This window comes from Brienomyrus brachyistius, chromosome 23 (assembly GCF_023856365.1).
Source record: "Brienomyrus brachyistius isolate T26 chromosome 23, BBRACH_0.4, whole genome shotgun sequence".
NCBI lineage: Eukaryota > Metazoa > Chordata > Actinopteri > Osteoglossiformes > Mormyridae > Brienomyrus > Brienomyrus brachyistius.
Genome location: NC_064555.1, coordinates 10,159,651 through 10,182,621, shown reverse-complemented (window position 1 = coordinate 10,182,621; position 22,971 = coordinate 10,159,651). Strand labels below are relative to the sequence as shown.

The following is a 22,971-nucleotide window of genomic DNA, read 5'->3' as shown; positions in this document are numbered from 1 at the left end:
GGGGGACACGAAGGCGGAGGTTTGATCTCTGCCGTCAGACGGGGGTCCAGCGGACACCACATGACCGGCTCGGGTTTGAACCCATCGCTGATGGCTGACAGCGGAGATTGAGCTGTTGAGAACAGTTGGGCAGAACGGGGGAATGAGGGGGCAATATCACACTAAAACCCTGAAGCAGGGTATAGAGATCGGACTTTGGCAAAGCGCAGGATAGATAAATACACGAGTCTTAACGATTGTTTAATTGAATTAATTAGCCAGCCCTGGAGAGGGGAGGCTGCCCAGCTTCTTAATTTCCTGAGAAGAGGGGCCCGTCTCGCAAGCCAAGATCATATCAAAAGGCCGCCTCATCAGTGCCGCGATTCACCAAGTCCGTAAAGCAGGCCGTGATGCTCCTTAATTAGTGCATTTCAAAACGAGCTCGGCCGAGCTCTTTGCTTAATTAAAAAGTGATGCGGTCGGCCTAAATGCGGCCGGGTTGTCGAGCCCTGACTGCTGCCCACAGGCTTCAAACCACACCATTAAATCTAAGCCTCTCTGCAATCATGCCTGGATAACTAAGCGTGAAATGATATTAACGATAATCTCGTCAAGGGTCAACAACCAATGCGGTTTACGAACGTGTGATGGCAAAGCAGCTCCACCCTCTGCCCGGCGCGGGTTCCAGAGACTTTGCAACACTGTTTTCCAAAAAAACTCCTCAGGGACCCCTAACACAATCCACGTTTTTTGCTCCTTCCCAGTTCCCGGGAAGTAGCAAAAAATGTGAACTGCCTGGCAGGGAGCTGGGAGGGAGCAAAAACATGGACTGTCTGGCAGGGAGGGTGCAAAAACATGGACTGCCTGGCAGGGAGCTGGGAGGGAGCAAAAACATGGACTGTCTGGCAGGGAGCTGGGAGGGAGCAAAAACATGAACTGTCTGGCAGGGAGCTGGGAGGGAGCAAAAACACAGACCGTCTGAATGTCCCCGAGGAGCGGATTGGGAAACACCACTTTATAACACAATGGCAGAAACCCTTTCACCTTCGCCCCCTCTGTCTCCAGGAATTCAGATGCAGTGTGCACAGTACTGGTGGGAAGCACAGAAAACAGGGAAAAATGGAGCAGTAATCCGTAATTATCTATGCTGCGTTAGTCTGTGTTTTACTCTGAACACCCTGAAAATAATCTCTTTTTTGGTGCTGCTCCACTTTAACTAGATTTCCTTTATTTTTATCATATTTGCATCTGTTCGCAAATGAGGAGCGTATGACATTTCGTAAACACTGCCAGCCGGGGGCTTGTGCTCTCCCGACGTCATCTTTAAGGCAGGAATCAAAGGCAGGGACCCCCACTGAGCGCGCCTGGGTGACAGAGAGCTGGCGGGCCAGGCGACAGACACCATGCGGGTATCGGCCCAGCTGCCGTCTGGGAGCCAAGCCTGGTGCCCCCTGGGGTCCCCAACCAAGGCTGGTCTCAATCCACCCATATTTCGTACGTCTGGGAAACGATGACAGATGACTGTAACAATCGCTTATCTGTATGGCAGCCAATGAAAAACACGTCGGCGTCGACACGCAAATTAAAAATGAATGCGTCGCTGCAAAATAAATAATTGCTGGTAAGGACCCCAGTTGATTTGTTCTCATGAATGTTCATGCGCAGCGTTGGGGGGCGGAGTGAGACTGACGACTCTTTTTAATGAAGTTCTACGCAGAGGCGGTTTCTAAAAGTCAATTAAAGGCTCCCCCTTCAAATGTTTCACAAACATTCATAATTAAATAGCTAGTGTGTAGAGACGGAAGAGCGTAGCTAGCTAGCTGGCTAGGAGAACGGACCATTTTTCGTATTCAGTGTAGTGACTGTGGCTAACAAGGAGTACACTATATATATTTTCATCGGTTTGTATGTTCTATGTTCTATTCTGCTGAATACACCAGAACTTCCATCTGGGATCAAGAAAGCCCATCTTAATCTTAAATTTCACGAAACAACTTCACACATGCTATGCAACCTCTGACGGTCTACAAAATGGCTGGCTGGCTTCAACAGGAATCCAAACAAAAGCTTTCCCTCACACCGATCTGAACTCGAATCTCCGTCCGCCTCCTTGGCATCCACCCCGAAAGCAAGCCCGTTACCGTCTGCCAGTGCGTATCTCGCCCCGTGACGTGGTCGCACTGACCCCCACGCCTGAAAGCAACAACAGAAATGCCTGTGAACTGCTCAATCGATCCTTGGCTTTTTAATTTAAAGTGTCTCGTCGCCCCTTGCCGTGCGGATGTGCTTGGTTAATTATAAAGCCCACTCGAAAGGGTTCGCCGATATCTGCTGTCCGCGCCTCGGAGGACCCGCTGTGTGCGCTCGGAGAAGTGTGTGAAATGAAAGAAGAGGCCAATCACTCTCCTCCTCGCCGGGGGTGACACCAGACCGCCGCCACTGACCACGCAGAGACAGAGACTGAGCAACTGACAGGCAGAATTCCTGCTCTTTACCCAATACCACACAGAAAAAGCATTACTGTTACAAGCTCGCGTTTGCCTTCCATTCGAGCGATATTCTCAACAACAATGAATGCGGAGACGTAACAAGTCTATGAAACGAACGTCCTGCGCCTGTCCACCATGACCCCTCGCCCTTGGAAACAAGCTGCTGGCCCACAGAGACCCTGAATGTCACCCCGAAACTCTGAAACAGCCATATTATAACAGATATCACAGGGTTTCGGATCCATGTCGCTACGTACTGTGATCAGTTCTTTTTAACACTATTCTTTGTTCTAAATTTCAACAGCGCATTTTTGGAAATCCAGTGACTCTGATGGGAATGATTCTGCTGGGCTAGAGACAGAGGACAGATCCTCCGTGAGATATGGACATATATCGGCGTGCGGCAACTAACTGAGGCCAATAGCTGAACTGGAGCCAAATGAAAAGAATGTAAAAAAAAAAAAAAAAAACACACACACACACACACACACACACACACACACACACACACACACGTGTGCATTACCTCACTCTGAGTACAACATTTTCCCAAAATAGAGGGGAGGGAAAAACACAAACAAAGCAAGAAGCCTTGGAGAGGAAAATAAATTCTTCATGCCCAGCTGTTCTGGTGCAGTTGACTCATCAAATTCTAAGACACCATTATTCACACTGCAGTTCACACTGAAGACAGATGTGCGGGACATTCGTCTGAAGAGCTGAGATTCATTTCCCCGTTTCTGAAAGATGCCCTTTAAGAGGAAATATTACACTGCTTTGTATGCTAAAAACATACCTTCATGTTAATTTTCTCTCGCATCAGATGACATTTAATGCTCGTAAAATCTGGGGAGTTTGCAGACCATTTTTTAAAGGTTTGAAAACCTGCCCACCCTTATCTCTTCCTGGATTTGGAGCACAGCGCGGTCAGCTGAGCAGTCCCGGAGTGTAAGTGCCGGAACGTTCCGTACGCGGTCAGTGGGGTGTTGGTAAGTGCTGAGAGCAGCGCCCTGTGTGCAGGATCGGCCAATCAGACGCCACTCGAGGCAAAATCATCAGATGACATCGTTGACTGTTGTAACTGGCTGGTAACTTGGAAAGAAAAGCAGCTACGAAGGATGCATCTCACACTTTGCATACAGCAGCCTGGTCGTAATTCCAAAGAAAATTTCTGTACAAACACTATATGTTTGTTCCATTTCTTGTTTCCCCAACAATTTCAGTAATAACCAGAATCATTAATAATCAGCAGATAATGCAATCATTATGTGAAGCACCAAATTTTGAGCATTTTTATTATTTTTTTTTTTAATAACAACCAGCGAGCGTATCAGAGTGCGAAAAGCATTCCTGTAGAGATAGGCACGTGTAGAGGGAAGGCAAACGCAGCAAAGATGGGCTGGGATTTACAGACAGACATATCTAATTTCGACAGGAACTGACATCCCCCAGTAATGCTCTGTAGACATCAATGGGCACATTTAAAGCACTTTCATGGGCCGCGAGGAAGCGATATGTGAATATCGATCTTGAAGGGCACTTAACCAGCTTGCTACGTCTGTACACGTTATTAGGGACGAGAGGCTTAAAATGGAAACTGACTGAAAATTAGTTTATATCAAAGAAAATTAAACATTTCTTTGCACAAAAGGTAGAGGATGGGGGAAATTAAAAATAGGGGGGGGGGTCACTCCCTGAATTCATTCACTTTATTCATCAGAACCAGAGTAACAACGGGAGATCAACCCAATCCTGGGTGATACACAGATATTCCACACACACAGAGTCAGGGGTGGGATTTGACCCAATCCCTGTTTCACATACTTACATATCTGCTAACATTACCTACATACTCACACATCAGGCAATGTCACATGTTTCAGATACAAGCTCAAAATCTGCAGTTACCCCATATCCACACGCACTCGAAAACATCTAACAAGTTGGCGTTATAGTTAAAGCTGCCATAGCGTACAGGCGGGACAGTGCTTCGGATGCGTGACGCTGTCTTCAAAAATCTGCTCTGGCCTTTTTAATGCAGCGCTGAGGGTCACAGAGGTTCTTTCCAGGCTGGAGACCATTAATGCATAAGCTACAGTCTTTTGGGCCCAATTACAGCATCAGAAGGACCTTCACCCATCTGCTGAGCCTCCTCAGCTGCACTCGACAGAGAAGATACTTTTGGAAACAACAGCTACTGCCAGCGAGAGTCATTATAACTTTGAGCGAAAAACCCCCCAAAATCGGTTTCATGCTGCCCCGCAGTTAACAGCTCCTTGGGTCCCCTTTGAAAGCATGCAGCTCTACATGATAGCCGGGGCGTTTGGCTTTGGTTCCCCTTTCAGTCTTTTTCTTGAGGCGTACTGCGACAGCCAGGCCCAAGTTCAGCACGCAAACAGATCTCCCCCCCCCGTTTGAAATGCGCACTCATATTGGAAGAATAACTCAGCTCGAAGCGGGAGCATTAAAGTTTTATAGGGCGTGGGGGGGGGGGGGGGGGCCGCCATCGACGTTATTATGTGAAACGTGTCAAACCGCAGACTAAAGATAATTAAATGTCGTGATTACATTTAAAAGCGCGCGGTGAGATCGCGGACGGCGTGAACTGAGGAGAGGGGGTGCCGTTGACTTTGGTATCAAAGGCCGGGGTCCATCAATCACGCGATACGGCTGAAAGACCTTTCAGGGAGCTACCTTTAATCACCTGACAACGCTACAATCAACATTAAAGTTACCATGATTAAGGCAGCCCTGGGGTGTAATAACTAGTCTTCATCAGAAAGTAAATATTTAATAGAGAGCAAACAAGGCCAGTGGCGATTCACGCACTTGGGGGATTGGAACATCAACCTGTTACAAATAACACCCTCATTTATATCTGAACCTGCAGGCAAGACTCACATGTAAATATTTATAATTAATTAAAATCAGCATTAAAACTCTGTGAAGCTGGCTGCCCCCACAAATCCATTGTGTCTCTGTTCTTGATGTAAGTTACTGCGTTATTAATTATTACACTCACCACAAGGGTGCCAGATTGTATTAACTTGATTAAAAGAAAGGAGAGCCCTGATCATTATTTAATGATACGTCCCAAACTCCAGGCAAAACTTCTCTTTGCTGCTCATTTTTCCTTTAATTAGTCAATTTATCGACTAAATGTTCTCACCGAGCAAAGCTCTGTGTTACAGGTTACCTGCAAATATTAAAGTCATTAAAAGGAGCACCATGTAGTAAACATGAGAAATGGCATTTTATATGAAATAACGCAGGCTTTTAAAGTACATTTCTTTGGGCTAATGGTCATGTCTCTCTATTTGGCTCTGGAAATTTTATGCAAGGCCCAAAAAATCAATATGAATGTCAGGCCACATTAATTAAACTGTACTGGTTTCCGAAAAGGATCAGCTTCCAGTCCAATGTTTTAAGTCTAAATACGACTGACTGCAAAATTAAGGTCTACAAATTTCACACATCCACATACTTTATGTGGAGCATTCCATGATAAAAATATTATGCATGCCTATTTTAACAACTTATCAATCCATCTATTTTCTGGAACTGCTTCTCCTATTCAGGGTCGCGGGGGGGGGGGGGGGGGGGGGGGGGGGCTGGAGCCTATGGGCGCAAGGTGATGAACAACCCAGGATGGGATCCCAACCCATTGCAGGACATACTCATACACACCATTCACTCACACATGCACACATGCAGTAACTCGAATGAACCTCAGCATGGACTGTGGGGGGAAATTGCAGTATCTGCAGGAAAGTGGCACGAGGAGAACATGCAAACTCCACACACAGAACCCTGGCGGGGACTCGAACCCGGGCCCCAGAGGAGTGTGGCGACAGTGCTAACCACCACCGTTCTGCCTCTCAACTTATCAATATACACGTTAACTCAGAGCAAATACGTAAGCTGACTTCATGCAAATTCAGCACATATAATTGCAAATAATGGAGGGGTTTGAGTTAAGTTGGAAATGGGCTCGCTTCCTAATTCCAGCTGCAGAAATTATGGAAAGAGCAGGATTTGGGCCTCAGCGAGGGTAGGGCAGTTACCGGGGCAGATGGAGGACATGTCATGCTTTCAGGCTCATATTACAGTAACATCTCGCTGAAGAGCTCCAGCAGCGAGCCGGCTACATGACCACTTATACCGCTTATCATTAATCTTATTGCTGCATGAAAGAAAACGATGTACGCCATAATACCTGTCACATTTCAGCCTGTCGAAGGGCACTAACTGGCCTGTTTGTTTTCGACTGAAGTTAATGTTTAACATGTTCTCCTGTCCATTAACGTACAGCATCGCAAGGTTCAGAAATAACTTCAAACAGATCCTACAGTAGGAGTTTGGGGCCTGGTGTTTAAATAAAAAAAAAAAAAAAAAAAAAAAACCCCTGAAACAGCACCTGTCTCATTCAAAAATAAAATCAAATTCCTAAATGCATTTTGAAATATCCGTGTCCAAGATAAACAGCTAGAAGATGGATGGGTAGATTTTGAAAGATGTTTTATTTATTTCTAAATACGAACAATATTTTTCCCCGTAGGGTAGAGAGATAGGTATCTAAAATCCCAATATTTTTTCTTCCCTTTCACTTTGTGCTGTTTCGCAAACACAAAACGTTTGTCTGGGCTGAGCTGTGGCTTTGGTTTCATGCTGCCGAGCTCGGCTCTGGTTCAAATCTGAAATCCGGCTGCTCCCATTTCCAAATATGAAGTGGGGATTAATCAGCCAGGGTATTCCGGCTCGTGGCTTTGCCTCGGCTCCTGCGAGGTTGCCGCTTGCCTGTTGTGGTGAGGGTCGAATCCTCTAACCGGTGCTTAGTCATCTGTGCAAAACACCGATTTGCGTAGAGAAAACAGCCCGGTGGACTGGAGACGCTGCCTCCGACTTCCTGCCATGGACATCACAGACAAGAAGACCCCTTACCTGACTACACCTGCTGGATCTTACTGCTTTTTCCTCAGTGACCCTGCCATATCTTAAGAGAACAATAGTTTCTACAGTACAATTAATGTAATTAAAGCTTTGTGTGGGTGCCTACGTATCTCACGCACATGAATCGGCTCGCTCGGCATGCCCACACGAACATCACCCGCGTTGGCGCAGGTATAGACAGTAGGGTAGCGGATCAAACATGTTCCTCCTGCATTACAAATCCTTTACAAAACAAAACCATTCACTTTATTACCTGCAGAGTTTCCCAGGGGAGCTTTCACTGTACAATAAATCCCTTTGGTATTTTCATAACAGTTAATAATTACGATGTGGAAAGGAACGGAAATGCCAAAGCGTTTTAAGTGGCAGATTGTTTGCTGGTGAATGACGTGCTAAATGAACAGGGTATAATAGAGCATAAATGTTTCCCTGAGTTACAGACAAAATGGCCAAAGGTAATAACCACATACGCGCAAGCTAAATACAGGGCAGCAGACATGCCGATGGCGTCTGGAAGCACAGCAGGCTTCAGTGGATACTTCCCTGCACCTGGGTGTGTGCTCACCCAGTCCAGCGGGAAAAGCATCAAACAGGCACAGTGGGCCACACGGGACAGGAGATTTCAAAGCAATGCAGCAAATTCCTACAAGGACGACGCAATTATCTTTTTTGATCAGACACCCACACCCCAGTCTTTTCTAATCTATGGAACTGGGGCGGGACCCTGTGTCAGGCGGGGCCAAGTCTGGGGGTCCCAATCCCAAAAGAGCTTCAGCGAGGGAGGCCCTTGTGACGCGAGCCAATTACCACACATTAAGCTGAGCTAAACGCTCCACGCTGCTCCTCCTGAACGCACGAAGGAAAGCCTTTTGAAGATGAAACCCAAGAGGGGAGCATCAGCTTCCCCCCAAAGTCGGGAGAAAGACTCTGGCTGCAAGCGGCTGGCAGGAACGACGCGAGCCGAGCTGATGAAGGCTCGTTCCGATCAAGTGCGACAGCTGGACATCTGGAGAGCCGCCCTCGAATTACAATAACGCTGCAATCAAGAAAACAAAGAGGACTGACAATTAGGAAATAGTTGCCTCTCCTGTAAGATTACTGTAGGAATTTATATAGGATGAGTTTAAGTCAAACGGATCTAAGCGGTATGCTGGAACATAAACTGTACTTCAAAAATGAAGTGGGAAAGCAAAATATTCTGGGTTAGACTGGGCCGGCACACAAATCAGCACTTTAAGGGGGAAACACACACACACACACACACACACACACACACACAGTTTGTATTCATATCTTTGTGGGGACCGTCCATTCATTTCTATGGAAAAAAAACCCAATCCCAACAATGACAACCTTAAAACCTTACTCAATCCTACTTAACCACAAGTAACCAAACAAAATATGAGACTTTCGGCATTTTTAGTCTTTTGATTGCAGTGTCAGATTTTTATAAAATTGAGTTTCCCCTTGCGGGGACTGAAAAAATGTTCCCTACAGCGTCAAAATAGCAGGAATGTATCACATTGTGTGCACATTTGGTCCCCACAATGTAATATAAACATAATCCACACCCAGTCATATGATCACCTGTCCCTACACATGCCCACTCATGCTGCGTGTCCATTTACTTTGGAGGTCGGACGTCAGAGGTGGGAATGACGTCACACCCAAGTTAGCTGTGTACAGCAAGTCACAAGGCCATTTACTAACACCAGGGACCCGTTTCAAATACCAAGATTTCTTGCTCGGCTGGATAACTGGTCACGTTTTAATTACCCCAGTTTAAATGCCCTTTATCTTTGTTCACATACATTTAGCCCAAACTACTTAAACTCCAGCAAATTGTCCAGCTAACCAAAACATCTTGCTTTCTGAAACAGACCCCGGTTAATTGTCAGCTATATTGGTTGATAACAATGCATTATGTGGTATTTTGTGCATTAATACACCATAGCAATACATCCACAGATAGTGGTTGGACAGTACTGTGAGTGTCACTAGTTTAATGAGACACGAAGAACACATAAGTGCTAATAAACGGTATAAAACTACAGTTGGTAAAGGGTGCAGCCATCTTGAATTCTGAGGTTGGGGTTGTGTAGATCCCTCCGACTTTCTGAGTAGGAATTACGACTTCAGGGGGTTGCTCCAGTTGGAAACTCTGAAATTCCAAGTTAGGAGTTCAAATCCAGCTGTGAATTCTACTTTCAGAAAGCATGGGCCGGGCCCGACTGGGCCCAAACAGGACACGGTACACACTTTCACCTCGCTAGAACATTCCTTGTAATTCATTATTTCTCACCAAAAGTTATGCATTTAAAGACTGAAAGAGAAAGATGCCAATTTAAAGATATCAAGTCTTATTTCCCAAACATCACAGAATGACCTGCAGTCTAGGATGAATGGTTCCAAAACAGTTTCTCAGCCGTAAAATAAATTCATCATGCTGAGCACCTTATAAAGGGCACCTCAAACTCACAAAGGCTGGGTCGGGGGTTCGAATCTCATTTATGTCTGTGTGCATGTAGTTCACATGTTAGCCAAGTTTTTGTACAGCTTTCCGCTTGCAAGCTACCAACATTTTGTGGACAGATGTCTCTAGGTCGTACTTGCTGTGTGAGTGTGTGTCTGGCCAATGATGGACTGGAATCCCATGGACTGGCATTTTGCAAAAATAAGCGAGCTCTGTTACGTTCTGGATGAACATTTGAAAGAAGAACTTTGTGCCGTTCTCTTCATAAGTGAGTGAGGCTTTTGGGAAGGATGCTCGACCTGAGATGACCTCGCCAACGTACACGTGACCTGTGACCTGTGACAGGCTGCCACGCTGTACCCAAAGTAGCCCAAGTTGTACGCACAACATACGCACTGGATCCGAACTGAACCACACTGAACTCGCAACTTGCTTTCACTGACCTCGCAAAAAATGAATAAATAATAATGGGGGAAAATAAACAACCAGAAAACCTGACTTCCTGTTGACCCAAAACGCTTGGCCAATCCCTGAAGACACTGGGGGGTGACTTCTGTTATACTGCGTTATTTTTCTCGCAAACACATTTATCTAGAACGACCTACCCACAACCCCCCGCCCCCAAATGATACGAAAGGTGCAGTAACGCAGGCGATGTGAACAAGAGCATGAATACAGAGCAGCTATGAAAACGGGCTAAAGAAACGGCAGTGTGATAAATTACATTAAATTGTTCCTCATAAACATTTATGGGTGACTCGGTAGATTCAAAGTCAGTTATAAAAAAAGGGTGACATTTAACCTCACGCAGCAGTATTACAGAAGAGAACAAGGACATTTAAAACATGAATTGCCCTCAGTGTATTTTTCAATATGAAATCCACGCTGGGAAAATGAGATTTGCGAACTAATGCAGATGCAAACGCTTCCCGTCATTGAGCAGTTTCCCTCGCGTCTTCATGAGATTTTCACGCAGTTAAAGCTGTTAGGATTTTCACCTAAGGCAATGAATGGCTTCGGCCTCGCTGCTAAAGTGAGATGCTCCCACAATGACACCCTGCTCTAAAAATCTGCAGTATTTCATTAAAGGATCTGCTGTTAGTTTGCATGCAGCAGTTCATACACAACATGAAGATTAACACGGTACGATCAAATGAAAAGTGTCATTACCTTTCATGTGGTCTGTACAAGTATTAAAAGTTCGGCATAAATATGTAAATTACGAATATTCAGAGCGATCAAGCACAAAACCAACCAGCTTAAAGACGGTTTGTTGATTTCGATCCTTACCGAAACACGGCGAGCTAACGCTGTAACATCGAACTAAGGACAGTTGGATTCACTATTCTGACAGGAACAGTGAAATTCCAAAAAAGAATGTGAATTTAAGTAGCTATTCTGGCAGAAGGTCACAGATAGTGATTACAATACAGTACAACACTTACAATCCCATCGTGAACTCTAACGGCTGCTTTCAGCGATGAACACGACATAAAGCACTATAAAGCACTACTATGTCACTTTGTCACCCACTCTGACGGCGTCGCGCGTCGTGACAGCGGCATCAAGCAAAGCGTGACCCCGCAATGGGGACTGACGCTGACGTGAAGGATGGATATGGTTTTAGCTGCCGCTCTCTCCTTCACTAAAGGCTGCGTGTGCAGAAACCGGGCAGGAAGTAGCCATTTTAAACAAGCGATGTATAGGCTGATCGAGACCCTTCCGTGCGATAGCGACACTGTAGCTCTCTGTCATTGCCCTCAAACACCCTGCCAGTTCTCATTTATAAAAGGAAATGGTTTTTAAATGAATGGATATTAGCTTCTACCCCTGGGTATATACGCTAGACAGCTATATTACTCTTCATATAATGATTGATTTAAACTGTTGTTTCCTTCATACATTTCTTTAATACATCTCACCATATGCTGGTATTTCCACGAATGGAGATAGGCAGCAGTTTCTCGCCAAAGATGGTTTCTCCGTACGCCGCTTATTTTCGGGTATATGAACGTGACCATGGCAACCGCGGCAGAAGGTGCTAAGATCCAGATCCACGTCGCTGGGAGCTCTGGCGACTCGTGAGGTGGACATTTATGGGTGCCCTGGTCTCTTTGGGGGTTAATAAAAAACGGTCGCGAAGGAAAAATTTCATTTGGCAATTGCACTGTTTAAATGACTTCCCAGAGAGCCATCTGATTGGACCAGCGTAGCTCAGCGATGTGACCCTTGTGTAGTGAGCGGCCGTCAAATCCCAAAAGCAGTACTAAGGTATGAGGTCAGGGACAGCAACATCTCTGCCTCAAACATTGCAGAGAGGCGGACTTCAGTCACCTTAACTGCTACGTATTTAACTGTACATACACCCGGCCTACTGTGCAGCAGTTCACGTTAATTAAGGAGTTAATCTCCCTCACCTCAGAACTTCTACCCGTGCTGTGACTTACGGATGTAGAAAGGAGTGTGTGTGTGGGGGGTGGAAGGAGCGTAAGTGTGAGGCTAATTAATAGAATGCGATGCTCCTGAAGCTGCCGAAAGCCTTCAGCCTCTCCTGGGAGTTGGGAGGTGTTTTAACCACCTAAAAATAGCGCCTCAGAGTGGCTGAGGGCCCAGTGCCCCGTTACTGACACCGCTGCCCACGTACCCGGCTGCCCTCCCTGCGCTGCAGTCCCTCCGTCGTCGTCCCTGCAGTCAGTATGTGTCTTTCCCCGCTTTTGTTAATCGCCTTTATGTCCCAAACGCCGGGGTGAACCGAGGTTCTTATATCTCCTAAAAAGCAGAGATTCGTGCTTCTAGTCAGTGCAGGAGAGTCATTCTCCTGGGGAAAACTGAGCAACATCAAGCGATTTCTTTTTGAAAAACGGGTTGAAGCCAGGTAGCTTCACGAGAGGGCTGCTGGGTAACGGGACGCCCCCGGGCTGGCATGGGCGAGGGGGGGGGGGCTTTACAATCCTGCACGGAGGCTGTTTCAGGTCCCCGAGGGAGCTCATTACAGTCCAGCCTTGCAGGGAGGGGGAACGGCAGTGCTGTAGCAGAGAGGTGGAGGATGGGGGTGTATCTGAATCAATTACAGAGAGTCCAGGACAAGGATGACCCCCCAAGGATAGAAATTAATTTTAAGCAAAGCCGTGTAAATATTGAACAAAGGCAGCGCTGTACGTGCCGGGACTCGCAAACGACGCGTTTGCGCTTACTCGGCGCGCCCCCCCCCCTGGCCTCGCCTCGCGCTGACCTGCAATTAGACACGTGCGTTCACCATGCACCTCGCCACAATAAACCACGGCGAGTCTGGATAGGCAGGTGAGCTCGCTGTGTCTGTCTGCCAATAAAAACAACGTCATTTTCCCACAATCGCTGCATTCTCCATTTCATTCACAGTTACAGGCAGCTGGGGGACAATTTGTCGTATTTACATTTAAAATGTAAAAATGTTTAAATCAACCATCAAACAAATTAAGCTATGGCAATAAGAAATCCCTAATATACCAGCCCGCCTCGATCTTCCGCCGCTTGGGCATCTTATGAGTTTTATTCTGCTTTAAAGAGTTTTATTCTGCTGTGCTAAAAAGCAGCACTGATGTTTCTGACTAATGGATTTTTTTCCACAACAACAATACTCCATAAATTGTTCTGGGTTGCTAATTATTCGGCTTATTAAAAAAAAAACAAATTTTGGGTTGCCAGGTATTTAGCGGCAACATTGGGGAATACAAGGACTAATTGTTATTTTGTGAGCTTACATCGCACTAAATCAATGAAGAATTTAAAATAAATTTAAGCAAATAGTTTATTTAATTCAGGTAAACTGCATTGGCTTTAAAAATGATAAAACTCCAAAATGATAAAATATCCCAATCAACGCAACCCAATTCTGATTGTTCTTAGTATGCGATGAAAGTTCTACAGCCAACTTACGTAGAACCCTACTTATCTACCACCTGAGAGCCTCGTTTAGATGAGCGCTCCTAGGCGAACAAGGAAGCCAAGCTTTAAGCCCCTTTAAAGACAAGATTCAAAATAATATTCATCATTATATATAATTTTGTTATTAGATTTCATTTAACTTCATCATTATCATGTATGCTGAATTTCGTTATCAAATGAGTAAAAAGCGTGCAAATTAAATCCATTTAAGTTCAACAGTAAAGCTGATCATTTAGAGAATATTTTTCATTTTCTCGAGTACCACATACAGTAGGAAATTTTACTATTATAGGCTATTTCCCGAGGCCCTCCCCAGGTAAGCGGCTGCTCTAGCGAACTGCAGCAGTGACTTTGGGAGGCTCGTCCCGGTCCCGATACCAGTCCTAGTCCTGGTTCCGATCTGGCTCGGATCCCTGCTCCCTCCCAACCCTCTTCAGCCTGGAGCCATCCAGAGATTAAATTACCGCTGCGCTAGGAAACCATGCGGCGGTTGGAATGGAAGGTCCGCTCCACACGGCTGATTAATGCTGGTTCCGGACGCATGTTTGCGGTGCGATCGATAAGCAATTAGGACAGGGGCCCCGTGCAACAATAGCAGGCCGCTTTAATAAAACATGCCTGTATTGTTTGCATACTGAATTAGCTGGGGAAGTTCCAGGTCCGTCCCCCCCACCAAAGCCTTCTTTGACGTATGTTTTTATTGTTTACCTCGTCCTGCCATCTGCAGCAGGGAGTCCCACTAATCTTTCATCATCTTAGCCCACCAGAAACACAGTGACACTGTAAATGAAGGAAACCCGGTATCCTGCTCACGTTTGCACCAGAAACATCGGCAAAGCATTCTGGGAGTTTCCACTTAGCCACGTAGCCTTTAGTGGTGTGAAACCTGCAGCCAGGCCGCTTGTGAACACAGGTGGTGTGACACTACAAAGGGCAAAACACATATGTACAAGTGCCGACTGAGCTCAAGGTTACCAGGGCCTGGAAAACTAAACAAGACATGTTAATTAGCAGCACCAGCATCCAAAGAAACAGCTTGAATGGAGGACAGGACCCAACGCCAGGCATAAACATTTTTAAATACAGTAAATGGCACTCCTACGTTTGGATTAGGGAGTTTGGATGGCCAAGCTGCATGGCTGTCCTCCATGGTTGTGGGTTCAAATCCCACCCCGGCTCTATGTCTACAGAGTCTGCACATTCTCTCATCTTTGTATAGGTCCAAGGACACACAGCTAGCCGAACTGGAATCTCTATAGTGTGTGAGCGTGTGTGTGTGTGTGTGTGTGCCCTGTGAAGGACTGGCATCCCGTCCAGAGTGTGCCCCTGCCTCGTGGTCCATGCTACCAGGCTCTAGCAAAAGCGGCTGGGAGGCAGACGGGTTACATTCCAATGTCTTTCATAAGCAAAGACATGGACATTTGACAAATCCTTCAGTATCGCCATCTGTTTCACTCATAGACTTCGTTCCAGAGCAGCTGAATGTTTTAAAAATGAAGACACCCAGGATGTGATCACATTCACAAAACGGTCAAAGCAGCAATTGCAAGTACAAGACCAAACCGCCGGAAATCCTTTATGCGTGGTTATGTGCACGGTGTGGAAAAGCGAAGGCTCTTATTTATTCACAGGACGTCTGACTTTTTGGTAACAGAACTATGGAGTTGAATCATTCAGTCGGACCACACTCTACCTTAAAGCTTAATGGCTGCCCGTGTGACTTCATCGTGCTGCTTCTTAAACACTGCTCAATATCGCCATTTCCCTGCCAGGTAACCACAGCCCCCCCCCCCCCCCCCCCGACTCACCCTTCCCCCAAGGAGAACCAGTGAAACTCTCAACGTCCTGGTGTAAAGCCACTATACCTCCCGCAGATGATTAGTTGAGCCGTGCTCCGTCGTCAGGGAGACCGTGAGCTCTTACCCCCGCTTTCTGGGGGCAGTATGACGGAGGGCTGGCGGGAATGAGGGGGAGGGGGCAGATGAGAGGCGGACAGGTACCTTGCGTGAGAAGCTGGAGGTTGCGCACCTCCTCCCGCACGCGTAGCTGCAGCACCTGCTGCAGGATGCACTGGCGCTGGCCCTCCTGCATGATGCCCATGCGCTCCAGTTTCTTATCTGTCAGGCGCATGAGAGCCCGGCCTGCAGAACACGACACAGGGGAGGGGGGGAACATGTTTACAGGCCCGACAAAGACCGTCAGCACACCCACACTGCCCCTCCAGCAGGGAGCACCGTTACTCAGCTGAGAAGCCCTCAGCAGGCAGGAGAGCTTCTCAACACAAATGCAATCACAAATACAACAACAAATACAAATACAAAACCGCACAAACCCCTAAATATTTCACCCACATCTTCATATGATTCTCATAATTTTCACTACTGCTTTTATCATTTGTAACCACACATTATCATAAGGAACGGCACTCAGCCTCGAGTCCACCACGCTGCATGCTGGGATTTGGAGGCTGCCCACAAAGAATATGTCACACTGCATGCTGGGATTTGGAGGATGCCCACAATGACCTTTCCCATCAATCTTCTCTGCAGGGCATTGAAATGACAAGAAAACTTGTCATCCGTTTTAAATGGCATAACAGCCCAAAGACTTATTTTTTAAATGAGGGATACAGGAGTAAAGGGAGGAACTGCACAACAACAACCACAAATCAGATAGGTACAGTAGTCTGGCTGAGCACAGAGATATGAAAGTCAGTGGTAAACAAACACTGAGCATGCGGAAGAGGTGGAACAAACCAATACGAACAACTGCAGTCACCTGCCCCTCCGGATGGATGGTGCCCCCCACCCGTCTCACAGAAGTACAATTGGAAGTGTTAACTTTGGATTCTCAGACAACCCCTCTATCACTGGCAGTTTACTCAGCTGGTGCAGCACCCCAGTATTCCTCCAGAGTGCTGACACCCCTCCCCCCCTGAAAATCCATGTGATGAACTCTTTGGGGCAGACCCTGCCTGCCACATACCTCTAAGTGCTCCCTGGGGGCCATGAAACTGCTACTCCTTCACTGCTATCGACCAGGACGCCCCCCCCCCCCTTCCCCCACTCAGCTGAACACCATCTGAAAGATTACGGTCCCTCCCCCATCCCCCGTCGTCTACAGATGCATCAGGGGCACCTTCCACTCTTTCCAGCTCTCTGCAAATGGGCGGACCGGCCAGTACCCAGAGAGACGCGCTGATCTTCCCACCCCAGCAGCTGCCGACTCCCTGGATGCAGGTATGGTTTCCCCTCATTAAGCATACAGAGTCTTACCTGAACGACCCAGCCAAGAAACTAAGGTGATAGCAGGAGGACGCCAATCAATAGTGATGTGCTGACACTTTATCATAGACTAAATCTGTGTGACAGCCATGTGTATAGACTGAGATTGTCCCCCGCGCACAAACACCTGACTTACACACGTCAATGAGACACTTCAAGGGCATAACGAAACACAATCAGCTTTAAATCCAAACAAGCCAGTCACGTCACGGACATCTAAGGACGCTGTCTGCTGGCCAGTCAATTATTTACCCTGGGGTTTGCAATATGGCACAGGCTGATTCCAGCAAAGCGGTTACTTTTTACTGTGTATGTACAATATTGCTATTACTTCATGCATGAATAATATTCCCCAGCGTTGTGCTCTGTGCTACGTGGGATAAACCCCATGCTAAACTGTCACCATAATCAGGATAAGAGGTTGGAAGATGGATGGATGGATGGATGGATGGATGGATGGACGGACGGACGGACAGAAAGTTGTGTATGGGTAATATTTCTATTCCTGGGACCTAAGACAGATGCTGCTGTCTGCTTGAGAGATACAGCAAAGTTCCAGCCAATGAGCAGCACCTTGTGGACTCAGGTGACTAACTGACCCGTGTCTGGGGGCCAGGGGCACGGGTTCGACACACTGTTCTGAGTCATTGATTCTCCAAGCTGTGATTAATAAAGAGAGCTGGGGAGCTTGCACATAGGCTCGGGGGGGGGGGGGGGGGGGGGCGTCAGCTCTCCCGCTAAGATGGATGCATTGCCACTAGCTCTGCCACGGCAAGACAGAGGGCTCAGCAAAGGCAGGCCGGCTGGCAATTCATTTACAGTCGTGCCCGCCGACCATGATGCTCTCCCAGCTCCCCGAGCCGCCGCGACTCCCGCCAAGGTTTACCCGCCATCGTAATTCACAGCGGAGGCAGCGTGCACTCAGTGTCACAAGAGCCCCGTAGGCGTGGCATTCGGCGTGTTTACACAGCCGGGGGAGGGCTTTTTAAAGCCCCCAGGAGGAAGGCCAAGTTAAATTCAAATCAGCGGATACGTCACTGTGAACAAGTGAGTCTGGTCTTTCTGCAATGTGGTTAAAACCACGATTAATTACAAACCTGCATCTACCCACAGAACAAGCCAGCTGACAATAACGGGGAAGGGGCTGGGGCAGCGGACGGCAGGCTCACTGAGCAAGAACCGAAAGTGACACCGCAATGCATCTGTATCAGGGGTGGGGGATGTGACCTGAATTATCACAGCTAATCGCGGTCACCTGACCCTTCCCCTAGAGACAGGGCATTTTTAAATTGTCAGGGATGTTAAATGCAAATTCACTTTATCAGTGCGCCCCAAACCCCCCCCCCAACCCCCACCACAAACCACAGAACTTCCAGGGTCTACGTTTCAGCACCAAAATAACATCCTCGGCCACTGAAACCAACAACAACTAAAGAACTACTTATACCAGTCTTTACCTCAGTTTTCAGCCATCCATACAGATACATATAATGTATATTTGACCAGCATATTGTTATGAATGTGCTATTTACTTGAGTTATTGAGCCCAAACTGCACAGCAGGGTTGGAACTCTGACCTTCTCTCTTTGAAAATACGAGCGGTAGCCCTTGTGGAACATGTAACGTTTACTGGATCCATCAGACTGCAAGGGAAAGAGAAGCAAACTGTGCAATTTGGGGGGGGGGGGGGGCTGATTAAAAACCATGCACAGCGCCCCCCCATAACCGCTAAATACACAGGAGACTTATATTCTAAGTGATGTCAACAGGTTGTGTTTTTAACACTCCGTCGGGTTATACAGCCAAATGTGTACTGAAGCAATTTAGGTTAAGTGCTTTTGTTGAAGGTTAACGTCCCTGGGGGCCCACAGGAGCCTCGTGACTGCCCCCCCCCCCCAGCACGGTGGCCTGTGGCCCCCTGACACAGGGCTGCTTAAGCCAGTGAATATCATGACCTCCCTGCTAGCTCAATACCGCCATAAATATATTCGCTAATTACTCAGTACTGCAATAATTACTCAGGGTTCAGTTGTGTTTCTTGTTTTTTTTCCCCTTTACTCTATTGATCACCCCCCCACTCCCATTTTTAATCTGTGACTCATGGTATAGAACATAAGAATGGCCAGGACAGATGAAATGCTGTAAAAGCAGCCACGCTTTTCGCTGTAAAATGCAAAAGTGGGAATTCTGGGACATCCGGATGTTCGCCGGCCCATCGTCAGGCTGGGCTGATTAACATGCGAGCACTTCCTAGCTTTGCCTTTCAGCCTCTATTCAAAAGGCAAGCGATCTTATCCTCTCTGGGTTATTGCGGAAGCCCGGCACCCAGTATGTTTATACAGATTCTTAATAAAAAACCTTCTGCGCATAAAGGGGGGAGTCCAGGTTCGAAAAGCACACGAGCATGATTGTTCCAAAAAAAGCCTAGAATTTGTTTTCGGAATCGTTATCAGTTTATTTCTGGCGAATTAGCATTTCTTTCCAGGCATCATTTTCTTAGGTCTAAATATTTCAGTTTATTTATCAAAAACACATGAGATTGAGGTGCCGTGCTTTCATCCAACACTCAGATACTCTTTTAGTAACAGCTTGTTAGCGAAAATAATATCTACAGTGAAGGGACTCTGCCAATCAGCACAGAGTTTTTATTCTCGCTAACTTAACCGGGTCTTTGTTCTCGATGGTGTGGAGGGCATCAAATCCACCCTCGGTAGGTTAGGCATCTATGCCAATGTGTGTAAGGTTGTGGGCTTGAATCTTATAACTAGATGAGTAATCACATTATTGTTGGTTCCTAAAGCAAGGCCCTTAATCCCAACTGCTTCAGGGCATTAGACACTGGCTGATCCTGTGCTTTGACCCCAAAACTACCCCTCATCTGTATCTCCTGGTGGGTCGGTCACTCTCATGGTGGGCAAGATGGTCTATGTAAAAGACACCCAGTTTCCCCACTTGAATGAATGAAACAGCCTTATTGGCTGGGTTTTTAACTGAACTCTGATATGGAATCTGCCGATTCCCCAATTTATGATAACCCTTCAGGTTATCATAAAATAAACTGCTTGATGACTTTCGATTCACAAGGTGTTTAGGGTTTGAGTCCACCTACCCCACACATGGCCTCGCATTAGCGCGCGAGTTTGTGAGTTTGCACGTCACGTAGCGCTCTCCTGCTGCCACTCTCTCGCACACACGTGCACACGTACACGCGCCGTCTGACAGCGGCATCGAGAGTCACCGCAGTGAGATTAATGCCTCGGCCGTCGCCGCGGGCCTGCTTGCCAAACAGCCGAGAGATTAATGGCCGACAGAACAGGACTGCAGCCTTCTGGAACTCTCCACATATTAATCTCCAGCTTTTCAGGGTCTCGCCCCGACGCAGCCAGCCGGCTTGCTGATGAATGCGCGGGGCTTAATGCGCCTGTCTGAATGTGCCAGGCTCACCCTAGGGATCCCCCTCCCTCGCCCACGAGGCGATGCTAATTACGCATTTGTCCACAAGGTGGAGGGACGCGGTGGGAAGGGGGGCGGTTTTGGTAGCCCGAGATTACGCCTATGGGACTCAGCAGTCTCCACGAATAGAGGTGTAAGATTATAAATGAAACACGTTCACACATATAATAGGGGGTACAGCAGCGGTTAGACTCCGATGACAGCTCCTCACCGCTTCCCGGGGGCAAAGCTGGCAGCTTGTGACACCGAGGGGACTCGCCGACACCCGCGGGGCCATCGATCAGGCCCGGGGGCTGCAGCCGACTCTTCGCGTGGCCATATCGACCGTGATTTTAAGCCACCGAGTGAAAGAAAAAAGAAAACACACAATCATTAAATGGAGAGCTTTCTCGACTTGATGGGAAATTGTTTTGCTGACGGACACGCCATCGATCCCGCCGCCGAAGAGAGAAACGCCGCTTGGCAAATAACCAAGCACTCCGGTCCACCTGAATGCATCCGTTTCGCCTTCCGCCCATCCATATGTAGAAGCGGCATTAGAATCGGGCATGCAGTGACAGCCGGAGCAGCCCGGGAGCAGAGCATGATGGGAAACTTGTCTGGAGCCGACCCACCAATGACGTTAATGGAGTCAGCACACAAGTCACCGGATTTACCCCGGTTACAACTAATACCCTTATAGAGGGCAATTCATACAAATCCGTCCTTCTTGTTCATTGCCTTCTAGCTGCAAGACAGAGCTGCTATAACCTCACTACACATATGTAATAATCCATTTATTGGCTGCCTTTTGCCCCAGCAAATATCACATTCACAGCAACGTAAGACACGCTTGTACTGTAGCATCATGGCCATTCATGGCTTATGAAGATCTTCGTGGTTTGAGCCAATGACTGTTACTGCTCACAGGAAGCACATCAAGTCTTATCCAATCAAAATCTTAGTCGGGCTGCAGGTGATCTTCAAAACCTGGGTGGCTGGATACTGTACCATCAAGCGTTTTTTTTTATTAAATAAACAAGCTAGACTTCGTCAGACATCATCCCAGGTTTTGAATGGATTCCACTCGTGCCCCAAGTTCCCTAGGTTGATTTTAACTTGCTATTCTGGGATGGAAGACTTTTTCAATCATCTCATTGCCCTATTCATGCTCGAAAGGCTTACGGCTGTGAACCCCATCTAGCGATTATGCCTGCTCTAAATGTGCAGCCACACATTGCTAGGCCATCCCTTAATCACCTGCCGCGTTTTAACAATCGTCAGAGATTAGGCGCTTTCATCTTATTACAGAACCGTTTAGCATGCATGCTTTAGCGCATCTTAAGTAAGACCATCTGTGGGCAGAGCTACAGTATGGGGAGTGTTTCGCCATCAGAACGAGGTGAGACCTTGATTTCTGGGCATACTTCTCGACCTTGCGGCCGCTCGCACGGTAATGCAGGATGTGTAAAATCTGTTGCGATGTTGCAGATGGCAGCCATGCAAAAATAGATGAAAAAAGGTCATTTCTCAAAAACTGATTTGAAAAAATAAAGGCGGTAGATGTATAATATATATTACATTAACCCCTGCATTGATAGTGAACTCAGACAGCTCTATAGAGAATGTGAAAATAACAGGCAACGTCGGTGAACCAAAAATAAATAATGACAGACCGTAAGGTTTCCTGAGGTTGGACCACCGAGGCACACCAAGAGGCCTGGAGAAACACGATCCAGGAGAAGCTGTCCAGAGTTTGAGCTTGTGGGAACTTCAGAGTGAGCAAACAATGCGCAGCCCTCATGAAGCCAGAACATCTGTATGGGATGTCAGCTTCTCCAAAAGTGCATCAAGATGCCCAGACATCTTAGAAAACGGACAACAATGGGAGGTTTAAAGAAAGACATCCAGGTTCTTTAACAAAAAGGCCAATTAAATGACTGTCTATGTCTAACTATGTCAGAATTAGGCTGCAAAAAGTCGTTTGATACGTTTTATAAAACCTCTTCCCAGTTTATGTGAGAACATTACAGCAACAATAAAATCGAATTTGTACATTTTGTCTTCAGATCATTAGAAAACCATTTTGAAAGGTATTTTTAAGCAGTTTTTTCCCCTTTTACAGGCCAATATGTAACACTGTTGAAGATTTAGGCAGACCATAAAAAAGTAAAAAATTGTTACAATTATGATTCTGTGGCTATAGTATTCCAATTTAGATTTTACATATATTGATTTTAAGGAAGGCTTCATTCATAAAAATGTCAGACAGGCTACATTCTTTTTGTTTGAATGGTGAATGTTAAAAACAATCTGCAAAAGACAAACTGGCACATTTTTCACGGTGAAATTAATAGCTGATTACTGTTATAATATAATTCAATTTCAAATTAAGTAAATGAATTAATAAAAGATTCAAGTTTGTTTACACGTGCCCTTA

The 22,971-nt window shown here is 46.7% G+C and overlaps 1 protein-coding gene across 4 annotated transcripts in view; it reads right to left on the bottom strand.

The window, feature by feature from the left end:
* The window catches only part of samd12 (sterile alpha motif domain containing 12), a 74,576-nt gene that overhangs the window by 19,896 nt on the left and 31,709 nt on the right, over positions 1-22,971 (bottom strand). For 3 of the 4 annotated variants that reach the window (XM_048993644.1, XM_048993646.1, XM_048993643.1), the window contains exon 4: positions 15,816-15,956. In XM_048993644.1, coding sequence (XP_048849601.1) covers positions 15,816-15,956 — 141 coding nt within the window. Of the gene's footprint in view, positions 1-7,046; positions 8,455-15,815; positions 15,957-22,971 lie in introns of those variants that run through there. The other variant, XM_048993645.1, reaches the window with a different exon arrangement.